The sequence below is a fragment of the Sarcophilus harrisii genome, chromosome 5 (genome assembly GCF_902635505.1).
Source record: "Sarcophilus harrisii chromosome 5, mSarHar1.11, whole genome shotgun sequence".
In the NCBI taxonomy this organism is placed as follows: Eukaryota; Metazoa; Chordata; class Mammalia; order Dasyuromorphia; family Dasyuridae; genus Sarcophilus; species Sarcophilus harrisii.
Genome location: NC_045430.1, coordinates 122639019 through 122660922, shown reverse-complemented (window position 1 = coordinate 122660922; position 21904 = coordinate 122639019). Strand labels below are relative to the sequence as shown.

General features: G+C 35.8%; 1 protein-coding gene across 1 annotated transcript in view; it reads left to right on the top strand.

Annotated features, from left to right (window-relative positions):
- The window catches only part of PRKCQ (protein kinase C theta), a 187913-nt gene extending 171912 nt beyond the window's left edge, over positions 1 to 16001 (top strand). Inside the window, exons 17-18 of the mRNA XM_031938503.1 lie at positions 9064 to 9192; positions 14738 to 16001. Coding sequence (XP_031794363.1) covers positions 9064 to 9192; positions 14738 to 14893 — 285 coding nt within the window. The 3' untranslated portion in view covers positions 14894 to 16001. The remainder of the gene's footprint in view (positions 1 to 9063; positions 9193 to 14737) is intronic.
- Positions 16002 to 21904: the final 5903 nt, after the last annotated feature.

Sequence of the window (21904 nt, the reverse complement as noted above, 5' to 3'; positions counted from 1 at the left end):
GTAGATGATATTATCTTCATTTTACATATTTGGAAACTCAGACTCAATAACATGCCCAAGATCATGCAAAAAGAAAAAAATCTGAAGTCAGGTCTACTGATTCAATCCCAATATTCTTTCTTTATTGATTCCATGTATCCTATAGGACATATAAAATCTAACAATGTAAAATCTTTCAGGTGCTAGATCTTCTAGAAATGCTGCTGAGTAAGACAGAATTTTCCCCAAAGGAAATGGCATTAGACAATATTCATACCAGAATTCTACAACCTTCAGCATTCACAAAGTATTAACATATTATAGTAAAGATGGACAGTTAGTCAGGCCTGGAGTCAGGAAGACCTAAGTTCAAATGCAGCCTCCAACACTTACTAAGTGGTATGATCTTGAGTAAGTCACTTAATCCCATTTGCTCTGTTTTCTCATCTGTAAAATAAGCTGGAGAAGGAAATGGTAAACTATTCCAGAATCTCTGCCAAGAAAACTCCAAACAGGGTTATGAAGAATCAGACGTGGCTGAAATGATTGAATAACAGCTTATTCAATATATAGTGTTTGTACATTTGTTTGGAAAATGATAGAAATAGAAAGCCCCAGAAAAATATTTTTATAGAAGTATCTTTTTTATTTTCTTTTAAATCTCTGATGAAAGAGATGCTTCTGAGAAGGGTTGAAAGATAGAAGAGAAAATTTCTCAGGCACTTATATGTCACCAGCTGACAAGTGCTGAGCACTGGTGGCAGACCTCAATAGACTTGAGCTGATTCCCCTCTGGACAACCAGATAAATTTAACAAAACCCAAACTGCATGCTGGCTGTTTATGTAACAGGCCTACTATTTCCTATAAATGTAAACCAGCCTTCTTGACAGCCTTTATGGACAAAAGCAAGTCTTTCTTCATGAGAATTTATTTTTCCAGCCCAGCTCCCTTCCCCAGATCTGCTGATTCCAACCTACAAGTGAAGTCTCCTGCCAAATCCAGGACCCTGGGGCACTCTCTGATTTGCTAAAAAGAGGATAGCAATTTACTCTGCTGTATAGAACTAGAAAGAAGAATGGACATGGAAATCAGAGTCTCAGGGTGCCCCCCTACTTATAAATTTTATTTTTATTTTTCCTGGAAGATAAAGAAATATAAGAATAAATATATTCAGCTCACAAGACAATTTTTCATTCTATAGAATGGATTCTGAGTATAAATTCGACATGTTGAGAAGCTATATCATATACGGTGGAAAATACAATGAATTTGAAATCAAGAGACTTGAATTCATATCTCAGCATAATCTCTAGCTTAATCTATCCAAGCCCCAATTTCCCAGTCTGTTAAATGAAGATAATACTTTCATTATCTTTTCTCACAGGATTGTTATAAGAATGGATTTTTTTTTAAACTCAAAGAATAAAAGGGCAGTGTGCATAGTGGAGGAAGAGTTGGTCTGAGTTCAAAACCTGCCTCTAATATGCTGTGGGACCCTGTGTAATTCTCTAAAGGAATTCTCCAACACTATAAGCTGAAGATCAGGTGCTTTTCTATGTTGCTAAATGAAGCTTTTTTTAACCCAGAACTCCCTACATCTCTCTTTGCCTCAGTTCCCTTTATAAAATGGAATTGAATCTCATTATCCCTAGGGTCCCTACTCATTCTGAATCCTATGATTATATGATTCATATTTGTTCTTGAGTTATTAGCAAAACATCTTATGTGTACCAAAAAGAAAAAAAATTTTAAAAAGGGAAAGACAAGGAAGGATAGAAGAATATGCAAAACAGAAAAGAATAGAGTATAGGTTGATAAAAAATTAAGAAAATTTTAAGAAGATGCCCTCGAGGGCTACCTACCCATAAGCACTCCCTCCCATCCCAGAGAAAGAAAATCTGGATACAGAAAAGAGATAACTGACACCCAAAGGAACACAAATAGACACAAAGAACCATAGAGACCAAAACTGGAGGCCCACACTCTCATGAACATCAGTCCACGATGTAGTAGTCAAAGGTCTGCCTTGCTACCCTGTTCCAAAAAGATAGATATTGGATTGGATAGGGAAGTATGGAGAAGTGTCCATCTCTTTTGCTTCCTATTTTCCAAAGATACCTTAAAATGAGGTCTCAAGAAGTTTTGCTCACTGACTCACATTAGCTGTTCTTTCAGGATTTGAATATTTACAACGAGCCATGAAAGTAGTTTTGAATCTGTTAAATTGTAATATGTTTAAAAATCCAATCAAGATACTTTTTAGAATGGTAAATTATCTTTAATCACCAAGTTAGAGGTTAAAACATGGTTAAAATTGTAAGCAGTATAGAACTTTCCAAATCCAAAATCAGAACCAGTAGAAATGAAGGAATGGAAGGAGGGAGTCAACAATAAAAAGTTTAAAAAAAAAAAAAAAGGTTATTTACTAAGTTTTCCAATTGATGAACTTCCTTAAGAATAGATCATCCCCATACACACACTCTAAAAAAATGGAGCCAGTAATAAAACCACAACCTCTCTCTCTTCACCAGCCTATATTCTTTACATTATATTAGTGTTGCTCAAAATGGAACCCAAAGACCCCATGCTATTTAGAAAGATTGAAGGATACTCAAGTAATAAAGTGAAAGATGAATCAAAAGAAGGACTGGCTTGTTACCAACACTGTGTTGTAGGAAGGGTTTTTTGAGTAAAATTTATTCTCCTCTCCAGAAAGTTAGCTGTCAAGATATTTGAAAAAGTGGAAAACAAAACATTATGATATGTGTGAAGGAGGGCAACTGAATTTTACTCAATAAAACAGGCAACTTTGTGAAATAGAAAAATTTGTTCACAATGAGAAATCAGGGAAATTTCTGGTTCAGGTTTAACAAACAAATCTATGACTATATATATTAAAGATATAATTCTTCCTATAACCCTCAAAATTAAAAAAACAGTGTGGCACAGCAGACATAGGGATAGCCTTGAGGTCATGAATAACTGGGTTCAAGTCCTATTGTTGACACCCACTTACTGTGTGACCACAGACTTAACCTTTTAGTGTCCCAACTGACTCTCAAAGACTCTAGATTACAGGTGAGTTGCAGTTCTACCTCAGTAGAAGGGCCCCAGATTCAACTCAAAATAATAACATACAAGCTTCCCAGAAAATAAAATGATTGCTCTCCTAGTGCTGGCTGCTGCTTTGCCCAAAAGGAACAGAAGTCTCTCTAAACTGAATTTTGGCATAGAGCTAGGGAGAGAAAGGGGAGTCACTATAATCTGAGTGTTCCTCTAACTGCTGGAAAGTCAAGTCAGCAGCATTCATTAAACACCTACTGTATACCAAGCAGTGGGGCTATAAAGAGAGATAAAAACCAGTCCCTGCTGTCAAGGAGCTCACAGTCTAATAGAGGGGGCAATTTGCAAACAACTATGGACAAACAAGATAACTACAGGATAAAGGGGGCAAAGAAGAGAGTGGAATGCTTGCATTTTCAATTCTATATCTTCTTCACTATTTCTGGTCTAGTCAAGTAATATGTTATTACCATCCTTTTGCAGAATTGAATTACTATATAGTTTGATCCTTGATTTCTACAGAGGGTTGGAAGGAAATATCATAACTTATTCATCTGAAGCTAAATCCTTAGGGACATTGTAGATACAATTCCTTTCTAAAACAACTCATTAGGTTTGAATCGAGAAGGTCACTCCCTATTGGCAACAGAAAGCTGTCTTCTCAATTCAGTCTCATGACCTGTTACTGTCCCCATTTGAATGTGTTTAATTCGGTACAAAGTATGTTGACTTTTAATACAAGGAGTAGAGATAGGAAGGGAAGGGAAGGAGAGGAGAGGGGAAGGGATGAAAGGAGAGAAGATAGGAAGGGAGAAGAAGGGAGAGGAAAAGGAAAACTTAAGAAAGATGAAGAGAAGAAAATAAATACTTACATCATCATAATCATAAGTAGTAATATTTATGGTTTTGAAAATACTTTGTAAATATTATCTCATTCAATCCTCACAACTACCCTGGAAGACAGACACTATTCTTATATCCATTTCACAGATTAGGAAATTGAGGCAGATAGAGATTAAATGACTGGTCCAGGCTCATACAGTTAGTAAATATCTGAAATAGAATTTGGACTCAGGTCTTCTAGAATTCAGGTACAGCAGTCTATCCACTAAACCAACTACCTTAAAGGTAAAGTTGTATTAAATGGAGTTCATCAGTCAGCAAATATTTATGTGTAAGGTGTTTTTTTTTTTACTACATTCAAAGAATTGTACTAAATATTATAGGCAAAACAAAGAGGTACAAGATGTGATCCCTGCCTTTGGGGACCATCTGATGGAAGAAATAGGATACATTAGATATATGGATATGGAGTTTTATCTTTGTCTTTTATCTATTGTTATCTAAGGCATTTCTGCAACTTAAATGCAAAGTCCAATGTAGATTGTTATAATAATCTGATAGAATATAAACTCTTTAAGGACCAGAACTATTTGGTTTTGATTTTTTTTAATCTATATGTTCTTAGCTTTTAATACATTGACTTACATATAGTAGGTTCTTAATAATTATTTGTTGGGTTGTCTTAAATAAGATAACTGACAATATGATACAGAATACAATAGAGCAAGGAGATCAGATGAGGAAAAGATGACTGTAGGCTCAAACAGTCAAGGGAAGATGCTCGGATAAGGTGTGACCAGAACTGAGGCATAAAGAATCAGCAGGGTTTGGAATGGAGGGCAGCCCAAGCAGAGAAAATGGAATGAGTAAAATGCAGGGGCAACAATATACATGGCATACGGCATGCAGTGAGTATACTAATGTGACTGGGGCAGAAGTTTCATCCAGGAGAGTAAAGAGTAACACAAGGTAACACTGCATAGGTACATTAGTGTCAGACTGTGGAAAGCTTTGAATGCCAAGCTAGGGAATCACAAAAGTAATAGTATAAAGAATCACAGAATAACAGCATAGTAAAACTGGAAGGAGACTTAGAAATTATTTTATATATGAGGAAACTAAGTTGCAATGAAGTGACTTGCCAAAAGTCACATAGTTAATTAGAACAAAGCTGAGCCTGAGCTGCATTCATTAGTGACTAGACTTGATTCTTTAGTAAAGAAGAGTTATTGAAAATTTGAGACTGGAAAACGCAGCTAAGATACAAGAAGTTAAAATAATATCTAGAATATAAATGCCAAAAGGGGATCAGCCTTTGATTACTTTCTTATTCAGATTCCTGCCAATTATCTATCATCCTTGACTTTAAAAATAATAATAATGATCTTTATAAACAATTAAGAATAACTTTTAAGAATAATTTTTAAAACCTGATTTAAAGCTGTCCAAAAATAAACCTAGACACCCAGGAGAACTGTTCTTTTTCTAGGTCCAATGTTTAGACTTTATTCTTCCTTAAAGTCCTAGACATGTTTTATTTAAATTTGAAGTTTTTCTATTTCTTTTCTGTCCTTTGAAATGTTAGCTTTAATTCCCTGGGGGAAAATCAAATAGATAAAGGACAATGGGAAAAGAGGGAATACATATATCCTCCCTGGGAGATCATGAAAGAGAACCTTTGAGTTATATTTCTCATATAGGCAGGTTTGCAAGCAAAAGACTTAGTAACTTGGTGAGCCAATATGCCATGTGAAGTTCATCTTTGAGTAGCCTGCATTACAGCAAGAATATTTGAAAAACTTTAAAAGGATATTTTCCAGAATGCCAACTTTGTATCTACATGATGTCCATATTTACAAAAGAAGGAATTAAGTTAATTTTTTTTAAATCTAGCTTTGCAAGAATTCCATTCAATTCAACAAGCATATCCTATCTGCCAGGTACTGTGTGAGGCACTGGGGATATAAAAACATAAATGAAACAATCTCTGCCCTCCAGAATCTTCTGCTTTAACAAAGAAACTATACAATGAAGTATAGCAAAAGGATGGATATGTTAAAAGCAAATGAGAAATCCCAACAAACTACAAAGAAATTTGAAAAGGGAAAGATAATTTTCAATTGGAAATGCAGGGAAGTCAAAGAAGAAAAAGGATTTAAAAGGCAAGACCTTTGAAGAGTATATGTTTCGGCATGCAGGATGGTCTATACCAAGGGTTCTGAACCTTTTTGTATGTCTAGGACCCATTTGGCTGTCTGGTGAAAGCAATGGCTTCTTTGCAGAATCATATTTGTAAATTCATGAAATAAAATGCGAAGTACAAAGGAAGTCAATTACATTGAATTAAGGAAGTAAATTTTCCCACCCACATTCCCCCTGAAATTATGGAACCAAGTTTAAGAATCCCTGGACAATGTGAATGCCCAGAGGCAGGAAAATGTAAGAAAAGAGCTGGAAACAGCTGATAATTGTTAAATTGGCCTAAAATGTTGAGTATGTGATAGGAAACATCATGAAATGAGTCAGGAAAGGTAGAACAGAGCCAAATTGTAGAAAGCCTTTAAATATCAGGCTAGCAACTTTATATTTTATCCAGGAGGGAATCTGTGAAGGGTTTTGAGTATGAAAGTAACACAATCATATCTATTAAATTAGGAAGATTAGGATTAGAGATTTAGAATTGAACCTATAGATCATATAATTCAATCTCCCCATTTTACAGATGAACAAAGTGAGGCTCAGAGAGGTTAAATCACTTTCTCAGAGTCACCAATGAATTTAATAATTCAAACTTGATGGTCAGGAGAGGAGTGATTCAGACTGGGCCTTAAGGAATTAGCAAGGTTTTGTAGATAAATAAAAGAGTAACATTCCAAATGTAGCAAAGAACATAATCAGAGACATAGAAGCAGAAATGCACAAATCAGATTCAGAAGACTGGGAAGAAATTCATTTGACTGAAATTTAAAGCTTGGCTAGGGGGATGATGGATGGTAAGATTGGAAAGGTAGATTGGGTATAGTTTGTGAAAGTCCTTGAATGCCACATTTGGGAATTGGAACTTGATTCTCTAGGCCAGAAATTCTTAGCCTGAGGTCCATGAACTTTTTTTAAAAATATTTTTATATCTATTGTTAATATAATTGGTTTCTTTTGTAATCCTATGTATTTTATTTAATATATTAATTATATGTATATATAACTTATAAAATACATTTTAATTATTATTCTAAGGAGAGGTCCATAGGTTTCATCAAAATGCTAATAGTTGGGGGTGGGCAATAGAAATCCATAACACAAAAAAAGGTGAAGAACATCTACTCTAGGCAGTTGGTAATCACTGAAGGTTTCTGAACAATAGAGTTATGTGAGAAAAGCTATGTTTTAAGGGTAATCTTTTGATGATATGGAGAATGGAATAAGAAAAGGTTCACCTTTAAAAAGAACAATGAAATTGGTTATAAGGATATTACATTATTTCAAGCATGAATTGATAACAGGTCAAAAAGTGACAGTAAAAATGGAAAATAAGAAATAAGTAAAAAGATAATTACAAAGAATGAACAGAGTTCAAGAATGTGTAGGGTATAAGGGAAAAGAATAAATGAAAGATGACTGAGATCTTAAGTTTGGATAGCTAGGAAAAATAACTTATAATAAAAAAAAAAAGAAATCTGAAGACAAAGGTCAGTTTTAGATACGTTAACCTTGAGGCTATGGCTATGAGTTCAAGCAAGCTCAGCAAGAAACTTTATCTCAGTACCCGTTGAAGACTGTATTTTGCAGATTTGAAGAATGGATTTGGAATCTAGACTCAAGTTAAAATCACAGCTCTTCTACTTACTACCTGTGTGGTCTTGAGCTAGTCATTTCTCATTTTCTCATCTATAAAATGGAGGTGAGGGAGGGATATCTACATGAACTCTAAAGTTCATGAATTCTAGCTCTAAACCTATGAGTCTATGGCTCTATTCCTTTCCACATACTTTTTGTGTTAAACTAGACTATTGGTCACCTTCTATATATGTGCCATATAACGCCATACCTTAGCTCATGCTGTTCCCTGGGCCCAGAATGTCATCTTTCTTCTCTCCCAGTTCCCTATATAATTCCTGCACAACCATGTGCTAAACACAAATGTCAGCATTTCAGGAAGCTTTCCTTTATTTCCTCCTTAGATTTCATAGAACACATTGTAACTCTCTTACTCACTTAGCATCTCTCATTTTATATTAGAGTTATTTGTATATATGTCACCTCTCCCTTTTGGACTCTAAAGTCTAACAGTACAGGAAGGGTGCACAGTGAAACTTACTGCCTAACAATGCATTCTGCTCACAGAAGAGTATTTTTAAATATCTGTGAGGGTGGGGGCTTTTTAGATTTGATTTGGATTTGTTTTGTTTTGGTAGAGGGACTAGACTAGTGATTTCAATGGGAATAAATTAATATTTCCAATTAAGATACTCTTCTCAATACAGATTTGGTACCTGCTCTACAACTTATAGACTTAGGGAATTACCTAAAATAACAAGAAAATAAGTGACTCCCACAGAGTCATACAAAAAGTATGTGTCAGAGCAGAAACTGAACCAGATCTTCATGATTAAGCTGTATTACCTTTCTATTTTTTTCAAAATGGGGAGGAAGATGCAATCAAAGTTAAATGACTTGTCCAGGATTATACAACTAGTGTGAGATAAGATTTGAACTCAAGTCCTCCTGATTCCAGGTTCTATGCTCTACTACTATGTTTCCTGACTCCCCCTCCATTACCTTTTAAATATTTGTTAAATTATTTAAATTGCTAAATTATTTCAAAATGTTACTTCAAATTTTTGTTTTTAAATTCAGACATGTTAAATTTGTTAAATTGTTAAATTTTACCCAGAAAGAGCTTAATGATGTCCATTTTTTGCTTTTCTTACGATGTTCTGCATTGCTAAATTAATATCAAGTGTTCGGTTTCTAAGAACAAACCAAGGTCTAGTGAAGATGAATAGCAGTGATATAATGGCTGAGAGAAAATTTGTTCTCTCAAGGGGCCAACTTTGGAGTTGGTCTCCTGAGTTGTAAATATATCTCAGGATTTGTGAAACCATGATGTTACTAGTACCAAGAAAAGAAACACTTGCCAGATGAGAAATAAATTGCTTCTCATTCTACAATTTCCCAGCTTTTTGTGAGAGAACCTGAACGAAGACTAGGGATAAAAGGAGATATCCGAATGCACGCCTTCTTCAGGGAGATCAACTGGGAAGACCTTGAACGAAAGGAAATTGAGCCACCATTCAAACCAAAAGTGGTAAGGATTTAGCACCCCTTTTATACATCCCCATTCTCTTCCAGTTTGATTGATAAAACTTTTACAGAGCACCATTTAAAATCATGGCCCCACAAACCCCAACCCTACATAATTTTAGCTCATGGTATCATTATTGGGTTCCAAAAGGATAATGGAAACAAAATAATGGAAGCTTCTGTCACCGGGACATTGAGAGGGCCAATTCACATCAGCTAAGGTTTCAAACCACACAGTATATAACTGTAAACAAGAAATAATCAGACAAGTGTATGCTGAACTTCAGCTAAACATATTGGTTCAAAATATAACTATAAGGCAGCAAAATAAGTTTTATCTTATGGGGTTATCCTCAATATTCTATATTCATAATGTATATTACCCATTACTAGATAGCACTCTGCTTCTCATCTCATACCAAGAATCTGTAGTCAATTTTCTTTCTACTTACATATCAGTTTTCTCAGAGTTAACCTACATCAGATAAGTAGATTTTGTCTTCGCAAATAACAACGCTACCTTAACTGCAGGAAAAGACTTTAGGTGAAATAATATGAAAGGAAGGATTTATCCATTCAGTGAATAAATATTTGTGCAGAGTATGGGATATAAAAACAAAACTGAAGAGTTTCTGCCTTCAGAGAGTTTATATTCTACTAAATGAAATAGCACATACACAGATGAATAGAAAGTAATTTCAAAGGACATTAACTATGGTGAATCATAAGATGTAAAATGTTGGACTAAAGTGACCTAGGGATTCAAGGAAGTAAAATTTAGGGGGAGTGCATTCTCATTGAGGGGAGGAGGGGTAGCTTGTGCCCAGACAGGGGAAAACAAAGGAATTTTGAAAGTGGGGGGGGGGCTATTTTTGTCTGCCTGCATTTTTTATTTCCTTCACAGGTTAATTGTACACTATTTCAAAGTCTGATTCTTTTGGTACAGCAAAATAACTGTATATATATGTATGTGTATATATATATATATATATATATACATATATATTGTATTTAATTTATATTTTAACATATTTTACATGTATTGGTCAAACTTCCATCAGGGGGAGGGGGTGCGGGGAAGGAGGGGAAAAATTGGAACAAAAGGTTTTGCAATTCTCAATGCTGAAAAACTATCCATAAAACACTATAAGAAAAAAAAGGGAAAAAAGTGGGGGGGGGGAGTAGATCATTTTGGTTAAAACACAGTAGAACATGTGAAAAAAATGTAATATGAGATCAGCAATGGAAATAAAGGTTGGAGGCAGACTGTGAAGGGATTAAAATATCAGACATAGGAGTTTGTATTTTATCTTAGAGGCAGCAGGAAGCCAAGGAAGTTTCTTGAGCAAGAGGGTAGCATGGTCAGACCTGTGTTTTAGAAATACGAATTGGAAGAGTGAGTGGCTGGAGGTAGGGAAACCAAATATAACTATTGCTATAGTCAAGCTGAGAGGAAATGAGAGCCTGAACAATAGTAATGCTTCTATGAGCAGAGAAAAAGGGAATAGATATAACAGATTTTGAGGAGATAGATAAAAAAAGACATTGAGCCACCATTCAAACCAAAATACCTCTTTTATACCTCTTCTTCATTCTCCTATGATTTGATAAAATCTCTACAGGACCCCATTTAAAAACATGCCCCAACTATCCTCATCTGTACATAATGTCGGCTCAATGTAGCATTACTGGGTTCCAAAATGGTGATGGAAACAAGCTGGGAATCTTTTTAACCTGGGGTAAACAACACAAGCCATATCCTAGATACACATCATGAAAGATACCATCAATTAGGGCATGGTAGGAGAAAGAGCACAGTCTGGTCTGTGCAGGGCAACAGAGACTAGGATATTACAAGTCACTGCTTTGGAAACAGCTCAGTCTGCCCCACTCCAAAGGAAGAGGACCATTAGGTAGCTTTCTATTTAAATAGAAACTGACCCTAGCACCCCATTGTAAAGTATAATGATTTATGTCTTCAAGAAAAACAGCCAAGAAGTTTCATTATGGAAGGAATGGAGTGATAATTAGATACATGCTTTTGGGGATCAAGACCAGTCCCTTTCCAATGAAAATCTCACAGTGTTATGACAGTGCTGAAAGGATCTTAGATATCATTCAGCGCCTCAGTTTTACAAAATAGGAAACTAAGGGCCCAGAAGAGGGACTGAAGACTAATTTTATGGTTGTCTTTTAAGCTTTGTATCAGTAATCTTTTGTGAAACTAGATTGGTCAGATCCCACATGTTTGTGGGATATATCTGTAGTTAACATCTTCAGAAAAGGTGAATGAGAGAAACATTCTAAACCATATTGCTGTTTATAAACTAATATAAAGGGATATAAACTAAGTAATATAAAATAATATTTTAGAATAGGAAGATCTGAAATACACTAAGTTCACTAAAAAAAATGAAAAGCTAAGTGAAACAAAATTAGTGACCTTCTAAATTGTTAAAGATTTAACTGATAGTTAAGGCATTCTTTACCTCAGCAGATATAAGTATTCTCTCCAAGACTGAGAGATAGTGAAGAATAAAAGTAGGATTTCTCAGGGGACAGGTTTCTTTATCACAAGACCAAAAAGTTCTCAAAAAGGAGAATTTGCCTAAATAAATAAATAAATAGAAGAATAGAATAGTGCTCAAAATGATGAGCACATTAGAGAAAATTCATTAGAGAAACTTTGGGTGTCAGTGGGGTTGTCATTGATTGTCCTTCATTCTTGAAGGTGATTGATCTGGGAAGTGATGCCATAAATATGCAAGTGAATTGGATTTAAGTGAGGAAAGATTGTACAAAGTCATAAGTCTCACTTTCTCCTCTAGACTTATCTGGGTATAGATATATAGATCAGGACAACTGAAGATGCTGTGGGAGACTTTTGCCTTTTAAGCCAAGGTCTTTAACAGGTCTCAATTTGATTGAGACAACACCCAATCAGATATTAAGGTTAGATAAGAAATGAGGCAGAGAATGGCCTCTTTTACCTAGTTTAAAAAAAAATCAACCTGGGAGGGGAAAACAGTCTTGGTTTCTGAACAAAATTAAGATTTTGTCTTCGCAAATAACAACGCTACCTTAACTGCAGGAAAAGACTTTAGGTGAAATAATATGAAAGGAAGGATTTATCCATTCAGTGAATAAATATTTGTGCAGAGTATGGGATATAAAAACAAAACTGAAGAGTTTCTGCCCTAATTGCTAGTTACATTCATTCTAAACCAATTATGGCTCAAAGAAAAACCAAGTGGGACTTGGCCTGGGATTTATTATTGACCAATCAATGAGAGCCAGAGGGATTTGGATTTAACATGGTCCTTAAAAAATAATAATAATAATAATAATAATAACAGCTCAAAGAAATGGATGAAATGATCTAAATGACTGAGACCCAGTAGACTGAATTGCCCAGTGTCTAAGCAGTATAGACTTTTAGAGTCTTTTTTTTGTTTTTCTTAATTTTTTTTTTATCTTTCTAAAGTTTTTATGTAAGCATCACTTGGAGTTGGGATATGGATGGAAATATTAAATCTGCCCAATTAGTTTGTTTACATTTTTCTTCTATGCTGAGCTTGTCTTAGATTGAAAATGTTACCTAATTCTTCTTATAATTTTACTCATTTTTTTGTTTCTGAATTTTTCCACAGTAATTGGAGGCAATGTCATATTGCTAGCTTGATTACTATTCATACAGACTTTGAGTAGCTAGGGGAATGGGAAGGTGAGGTGGGAAGCTAAAGGTGGGGAGAAAAGGAAGTGGGCAAAAAAGGTTTCAGTGTCTTTCCCCATGTCCTGTTTGTTTTGGAGATGGGGGAAACAGATGGGAAAACCTTTTGGATCCTAGTGATCTCTGCCATTCCTTTATAGTAATACATGATTCAAAATACTCTGGACCATAGTTTAAAAATAATGTCTATTAATGAGATCTTATATGTTTACAAACCTGTATACTTTGAAATGTAAAATTTTTAACTTTTTATTGACATCATCATCATAAATCAATCCTATAGAAGGATTTCTTGGGAAGGTAGATACTCTCAAAGTCAATCATTAGAGCCAAAACCTATGTATTGTTCAACATGTTAGAACACTGATAAATTCAAATTTAACCCTGCTCCTTGGGGCTATCCTTATGAAGGCATTCAATAGCTTATCCACTGTTATCATGTTCAAAATATGAAATATGTATACTTTGGGGATTTTTGTCCCAATTTAAGAATTGCAGTTAGCAATACAACCAACTACCACCCCAGTGGGTATCCAATCAAAAGTTATATTACTCATCTTCTCCGATATCTCAAGATAAAAGATGACTTCATATAATATAGGTGCAATCTGAATTTTTCAGCATACAAATAGAGATTTTGAACTAAGTATTGACTTTATCATGCTAATTTCAGAAATTTCAGCCATCATTCAACTCCTCCAGCAGATTGCTTGGGATCACAATAGAATGTAAAGAGGATGCCACTATTTTTTTTTCTTAGAGTCAATTAGGGGGTTCAGCGGGCCTAGAGTCAAGGAAATCTAAATTCAAATCCAGCCTCAGATACTATTTATGTACATCATCCTTGGCAAATCACGTAAACTGAGGCAGATAGTATTTATCACCTATAAAATGGGGATGATACTAGCATTTTCCCCATCCCACTTCCTGGCCCTTTGTTGGTGTGAGGACCGAATGAGATAATATCTTTGGCACCAGCTAAGAGCTAGCTCTAGCACATCCCTTTGGGTTTCCCTTTTAGGACTGAGAAAATTTGTACTAAAAAACATACCCACTTTTCTAGAGGCAATTGCAAATTTCTCCATGCCCTCTGCACCAGCTTGAAACCAAATGCTCAGTCCTTTGTCTTCTTGTTAACAGCCCTCTTGTTTAAGCCTCCTAGATAACTGCCTACTTGCCATTTCTATTCAATAAATGGGAAGCTCAATTACCTGGGGCTGCTGAAGGAGGCTTAATTTATTTATGATTGACTTCCCTGGTTTCTAGGGATTGGGTGACAATATCTGCTAAACTGCCTTTGATTGGTGACTAGTACTTTCTCTCTCAGTCCAGAAATAACCAAAAGTCATTCATATGCAGAAATTTGATTACTAATAGATATAATTGGATTTCCCCCTTTGAGTCTTCTTTTCCACGTAAGTTCCCTGACATACCTTTATATAAAAAGACCACCTGACTCTAACCTAGCAGATGCCCACTATACTATATGTTATGATGACGTGTATTCAGATGTTTAAAAATCATCTCCCTGGGACTATAGCAATTGTACCCAGTAAAAGAATATTGTAACATGTTTAATTATCCTATAAAATAGGTTTCAGTCCTAACCCCTGTCACCAGTTACAAGAGAGTTGTTTCTATGTAAAGATTTTAGGTCTGGTTAGAAAAAAAGTTAACAAGTTAAGAGCCTAATCCATCTCTCTCTATCTCTCTCTCTCTCTCTCTCTCACTCACTCTCTCTCACTCTTTCTTTTATTCTCACTTTCACTCTTGCTCTCTCACTTTCCCTCTTTTTTTCCCCTGTTCTAACCTGCTGAAGAAATCTCCAAGTGACTGCAGCAACTTTGATAAAGAATTTCTGAATGAGAAGCCACGGCTATCATTTGCTGACAGAACACTGATAAACAGCATGGACCAAAACATGTTCAGCAACTTTTCCTTCATTAACCCTAAGATGGAGAGGATGTTATCCTGAGGATTCAGCCTTTCAGAGCCTCTCTGGCTGAAGGAATCTGCTCTTTGAACTGGCTCAAGCAACACTTATCACGTCCCTTTTTCATCTCAGAAAAGAAACACTCAGTGAGGAATCAGAGCTTTTACCAATATTCCCAACATTTATCTGTAGAGTAAGCCACCTCTACTTCACTAATGACAAATGTCTTTCGTAACATCTCCAGCCATCTTTTACAGAATACTCTCGAATTTCAGGGCATTAGAGAAAGGACTCGCCATGAGGTTCAGATTTGCCATCTCACTCCCTGCACAGTAATTTACTTGAAAGATGGTACTGCAAACTGTGAAAGATTGAACAACTTAATACTGCCCTAAATTAGCCCCTGCACTTGAGTACAAAGTGCCGATCAATGGAGTCCTTGATGAATCGAGGCACAAACTGTGTACGAACAGTCTCAAGACCATAACAGCGCTTTGCCAGATGCCATACCAATTGTCCTCCAGCTTCAGAACAGGAGCTGCTGGCCTATTTTACCCCATTCACATCGGTGGAAGCTTAAATGGCCAAAAGAAAACAGTAACAAGGTTTTCATGGGAATCCTTTCACAATAAGTGTAGCCTGTCACTTGAAATTTTCAAAACCATTCATTCTGATTATCCACATCCCCCACACTGTTTTGCAAGAGATAACGATGGTAAGTTGGAATAACATTTCACCTGGTGTGGTTTTCCTTGGAAGTCGAATAGACTATTTCATCTGATTGTCTTGGCAATGAAGAAATTAAATGTCGAAACTACTAAAGATGATATCAAATTATTTCCCTCAATTAAAACTTGCCTCGACTAGAAATTCCACTAATACATTTTTCACTATATCTAATGGTGACCATCCTCACTTTATAAAAGGAAAAGGAACAACTATCATGGCAACTGAAAATATCTAATGCCATAATACACCAGGGAGACTTACCTGTTATCTCTTACGTCTCTTTCTGTGCAACATTGAAGATAAAGAACCATGCGTGTTACTTACAGTAGTCAGCTGTTTAATTAGAATTCTTAACTCCTGCACTATGAAAATGCCATTGCTGTTTGTACAGTTTAATAAAATGTTGTGACTTAATGGCAAATTGTATGTGTGTGAAAATGTAATTTTAAAAAAGAAATTCAGAAGGCATTAAATTTTATAACTTTCCAACAGTGAAGTTTTCTGCCCCTCCGATTCTGTGATTTTCAGTCATAAAAACTAGCATCTGACTATTAAAAAAAATCTTCTGGGTACTTAAAATTTGTTCTTTGTGGGTTTGTTGTAAAAGAAAAGCATAATAAGCATCATGATGATGATAATAGATCTCTTTATAAAGTATTCTTCATTTACAAAGCATTTTCCTCACCAAAAAAAAAAAAAAAAAAAAAAAAAAAAGCAGAGATAGTATACATGTGTTTATCTCTATTCTTCCAATAAGGAAACAAGTCCCAAAAAGAGTCAGGATTCAGAACTGGAAATGACCTCAGAGATATGTGATTCAACCCCTTCCTTCATTTTACAGATGAAAAAAAGCAAAGCTCAGAAAGGGAAATTCCACTAATGGAAAGCATGCATCAGAGACATAATTTGAATCTAGGCCCTCAGATTCTAGAGCCCAGGCTCTTTGCACATTGCCAATAAGAAAGTGGCAGATTAAAAAATAATAATAAATATATAAAAAATTAAAAAGTGGCAGATTATTAACCATATGTATTGTAAAAAGAGATCCATAGTCCATCATTGAAAGAGCTTGCTTGAGATGGTGTTAAGTGATACTTGTCACTGCCCATCTCCATTTCAAATGCCTTATGTCCTAAATAGAATCATAAGCTTCCTTATCTAAGCCCTATAATTATTAACTGATAATTTAGCCTTCTATTACGTGGAAATTCCTTTCATTTAACTCTCCATTTCAATTATTCTCCCTTCTTTGCCTGTGTGTGTGTGTGTGTGTGTGTGTGTGTGTCTCTTATCTCCCTTTTTCTTGCTCTGACTCTGTGTGTGTCTATGTGTGTGTGTGTGTGTGTGTGTGTGTGTGTGTGTGTGTCTAACTGTCTCTCTCCTCCCCTCCTCTGTCTCCCCATCCCCTTTTTCCTCCCCCCTTTTCTCATTTCCTTTCTCCTATGTTACTTTCCTCGTGTCCAAACATTTTTCTATGGCTGCTGAGTTTGCATAAGGTTTGCCTAAAGCCTTTTATATTTTATGAATCAGTAGCCATTTCCTTCTTTAGGTAAGTTATCCATATTGCATAATATTTCCAGGATCTGTGATTTTTGACAAATTGGTTACTCTGTACACCAGTGCAGACCACAAGCCTCCTAAGATAGTCCTAGAGAAATGCTGTAGCCAAAATAGTCATTACCCTGTGGCCCACTTCCTCCAAGCTTCCCAGGAGCCAACCTGGTGATGGAACTGCTCTAACCTCAGGTGACTTCTGCTGCATTAGGCTATGCAACCTTTTTGTTTTTGTTTTTGCTAAGGCAATTGGGATTAAGTGACTTGCCCAGGGTCACACAGCTAGAAGTGTTAAATGTCTGAGACCAGATTTTAACTCTGGTCCTCCTAACTTCAGGACTGGTGCTCAATCCACTGCACCACCTATCTGTCCCTACAACCTGTTCTTGAGTCATAAAGACTACTGTCCTACAATAGATCTATCTCCACTCTAAGAGATCTTTGAATAATAGAATAGAATCTAACAGGTTTTATATTCCCAATAAAAAACATTAAACATTAGGTTTCCATTAGGAAAGAGCCTTTTAAGAGTTAGAAGATCTGGATTCAAGCCTCTGTTCCACTATTTATGAGCTACATGACCTTAAGCAAGTCTTAAGTTTCAGTTTCCTCATCCATATAATATATATCCATATAAATCCATTAATTTTCTAAAAGAGCTAAGTCAAGTGAATCATCAAAAATCAACAATCATGAATGAAATGCATGTTTGGCTGTTGCCTCCATGCTAAGACTAGGATTGAAAATGAAAGCAAAAAGAAAGAGACTATCCTGAGAGGGCTTACATTTTAATAGAGGAAGAAGTGTGGGAGTAGGAAGATGATAGAGAAAAAGTGCAGTTACAGGGGTGAAAAGTTTCTAAGGTCATGTTAGAAAAAGAAGCCTAAGAATAAGAAGCAGATCCTAGAGATGAGTAAAGAAATATGCATGACTGACCTAGGAACTTTCTTTTAAATGAAAGTCATGAGAAGAATAAACCAATCTGCATTTATACAATTAGTTTTTTAAATTAAGTTTTGAATTTTAAAATTATGCCAATTAAATTTAATCCTATTAGGTGACAAATCATTCTAAATTGACAAGATTTTGTGAGCTTTTGACTTTGTTAACTGTCATGTGTTGGGCTGCCCTTCAAGCTTTGTTTTCTACACAAATTTAATAATCATCAAAACCGTGTCTTTAACAAAGATGCTGTTAAAAATGTTGAATAGTGTTAAGGCCACAGACAAATTCTTATGGCATTTCACTAGAAATACATTGATTTTTAACCAGGCTTGAATTAGTTTAGCTGTACTATAATCTAGGCCACATCTCTCTGGCTTGTCACAAGATTATCATCATAAACTTAGCATAACTGACCTCCCAAATGCTATTTGACACCGCCTTTGGTCTGCCCCTATCTACTACCCTACACAAACTGTGAGAAAATGAAATGAGGTTAGTCTGGAATGACCTATTTTTAATGAAGTTATTCTGACTCTTAATTATTTCTGCTTCCCTTCCTAAATGTTCACAAATCATTTCTTTAATAATAGGTTCTGGAATTTTGCCAGAAATCAAAGTTTAGCACATTGACCTATAGTTTAAAGAATTCACCTTCTTGTCTTTTTGTAATTTGGGGACATTTGCTGATCTTCAGTTCTGAGGAATCTCTTCTGCATTTTTTCTAAAATCACCAACATCAACCCCAATTGTTTGGTACTTTCAGTAAACATTTACCATTGTTAAAAAGTATCCTAAAAATATTTATAAAAACCCACAAGATTATCATTCCATGCTGGAGACAATTTGCTTCAATGGAACAAATTGGATTCTCATGCCATGAACTTCTCATCTACAATCTCTCATAAATTTTCTATGAAGGCTCTACTCAATGAGCTGGCGACCTTCTTGTTGATTCTTTAATGTTCTATGTGTACCAGTGGAGTATGTGCATTTCCATCTTACTTTCCCTATATGATCAATAATAAAGATGCAACAATGGGTATAGAAAGTAGAATAAGAGATTTCATCTTGGAAGTCATACTACATGTGTATCAAAATTATAATTCTGGAGGGTTTGTTCTTGATTCTTTTAATATCTTTAAAGTATCATTATAGGCCTTGGGCTGACCATCTAGTATCTCTTTTTCATGATTCATCATCACTAGCATTTATATAAAGTCTGCTTCTTGCTGTTGTAGTTGTTGTTGTTATTGTCAAGTAATTTTTCAGTCATATCCAACTCTTCATGGGCTCATTTTGGGTTTTTCTTGGCAAAGATATTGGAATGATTTGCCATTTCCTTTTCCAGCTTATTTTATACATGAGGAAACTGAGGCAACTGGGCTAAGTAATTTGCCTGGGCTCATATAGCTAATGCCTGAGGCTGGATTTGAACTTAGAAAGATGAATCTCTTTGACTCCAGGCCTGATACTCTTATTTACTGTGCCTTTTAGTTACCAAATAATCCCCATTTTACAGATGAAGAAACTAAGGCAAGTAGAGGTTAAGTGACTCATCTTGAGTTACACAGTAAGCATCTGAGGCCAGATTTAAACTCAGATACTCCTGACTCCAGACCCAGGACTCCATCCAGTATGGCACCCAGATGCCCTTATATACAAGTACTACACAGATATATTCCCTTGGTCATGTCTTTTATGATTTATTTACTCCATAATTAATCATTGATACCATGTGGCTGCCCATTGAGCTATCACGAGTCTTTCCATTGCTCTTAGGATAAGTTGTAATTTTAATGTGCTATTGACACACAAGTTACTTTAAGTTCTTAGAGTTCAAAAAAGCCAAATATTTCTATGGCTTGGATTGAGAAAGCTTTATGGAGAACAGTGGGTTTGAATTGGGTCTTAAAGGATGGATAGGATTTAGAAATGGGGAAAGATCACCAAGTCACAGAATCAGAGAGTTGGAAAAGACCAGCTAATGTAACCCATACATGAAAGGAATGTCCACAATAACATGCATGACAAGCCATCATCCAGTATCTGTCTGAATGTCCAAGGAGACAGAATCCATCATCCCTTTGGTGGGGTACAGCTTTTAGGGAAACAAAGCAATGAGGAGGTCCCCTAATCTTAAAGTGCTTCATCTGTCAATGATTCTAAAATCTTCTGGCCTTAGAATAGTCCTACAAACAGATAGATAATGTCGGTCATTAATAACCAAGTTCCTGAGACAATAGTGAATAAGACCATCCCTCAAACCTATCCGTAAGCCATAAAATTAGCAAAGTAAAATGAAGCTCTGGTCTAACTTTGTCCTATAAATCTATCTTCTTTCTCTTGGTTCCTTGCTAATCTCTTTTGGAATTTAGCCAGCTTTAATTGGTATTACAATTACAATAAATTTTGCCCCTTGATTTGGAAATAGGTTCAAGCCTGCAAATTTATTTGAGACACTTTACAACACCAGTCTGCAACTCCCAACTTTTTGGGGTCCCTTTCCAACCTCAATAGTTGATGGCCCTATATGGGGAAAGTTTGGCCTTCCCTGGCTTGTTTCCATCCTTGTCAAGATAAGCTCCCCATTTTTTTCTCCCTCAATAATAGCTGGAAAAAATTATATAAATATGTTTACACAAATTGGATTTAAAATATATTTTAACATGTATAACATATATTATATTGCTTGCCATCTAGAGGAGGGGGTGGGAGGAAAGAAGGGGAAAATCTGAAAAACAAAGCTATGCAAGGGTAATGCTGAAAAATTATCTGTGCATGTTTTAAAAAAAGAAAACTATATGAAAAAAAAATCCTATAGCTGGGATACCCCAAGCAACTGGGAGAAGGCTTGTCTGGATTGTCTTAAGTTCCATGCTTAGTAAATTTTCCTTAACCAGGGAAGCCCAGACTTGGAAATTCTTGCAATTTTCAGGAAAGTTCCTAGGGAAATTTTGTCACCTTTCCACCTTCTCTGGGATGCCAGAGGAGACAAAGTGCTATAGGATGACTTTTGGCAAAGATGCAGAATGTCTGTGTCATGTTTGTTCTGTGAGCTAGATTTTGTTACCTAGAAAGATTTAAAATGCAACCTGCAAGAAAAAACTTCTATGCTGCAGTTAAAATGCTGGGAAGATTTCTTAACATCCTTGATTCCCACTTTAAAAAGAGAAAAAGCCTAACTTTTTCCTTTGAATCTCAGTTCTGGTCAAGCTGGGGGCTACAGAAATAAAGTAAGCTAATTAAAATTAAATAACATCTTAGCAAATTGTCAAAATTTTGAGAGCAATGACTAAGAAGTTTGGCAATTAGTCATTTTAAGATTGCAAGAAAAGTTCCTGAAAAATTGGGGATAATTCCAGAAATTTACCCCATTCTGAAAGAAAAGAAAAAAACAAACTAGGTAATTAGCAACTTTTTTGCTAACCTTTCCTTGACTCCTATCTTGTCCAGACTCTCCTTCTACTCCTTTGGGAAGACACCCCAGAGCTATTAAGGGAGTTGTGGGGATTGCTAACAAGATCAATATAGCCCAAGTCCCTTTGTTTTTTCACCCCTCTCATCTCAGATCAGATTAAGAAAAGAGAATACTAAAAAAAAAAAAAAAACTGTAGGGATACTCAAATTCTAACCCACTTGAGGAAATAGGGGACGGAGCAACAATTGTAGAGACCCCACACAACCTTGCTCAAACAGCTCTGCAACTCTGCTTGGGGAAATGGGGGTAAAGTGGATGTCAAGCTCCATGGACAGCATTCCCTCAGCCCTGGCACCTGAAACTGCCATCAAAGGGAGATCCTGGCACCAGTCACCCCAGCCATCAGC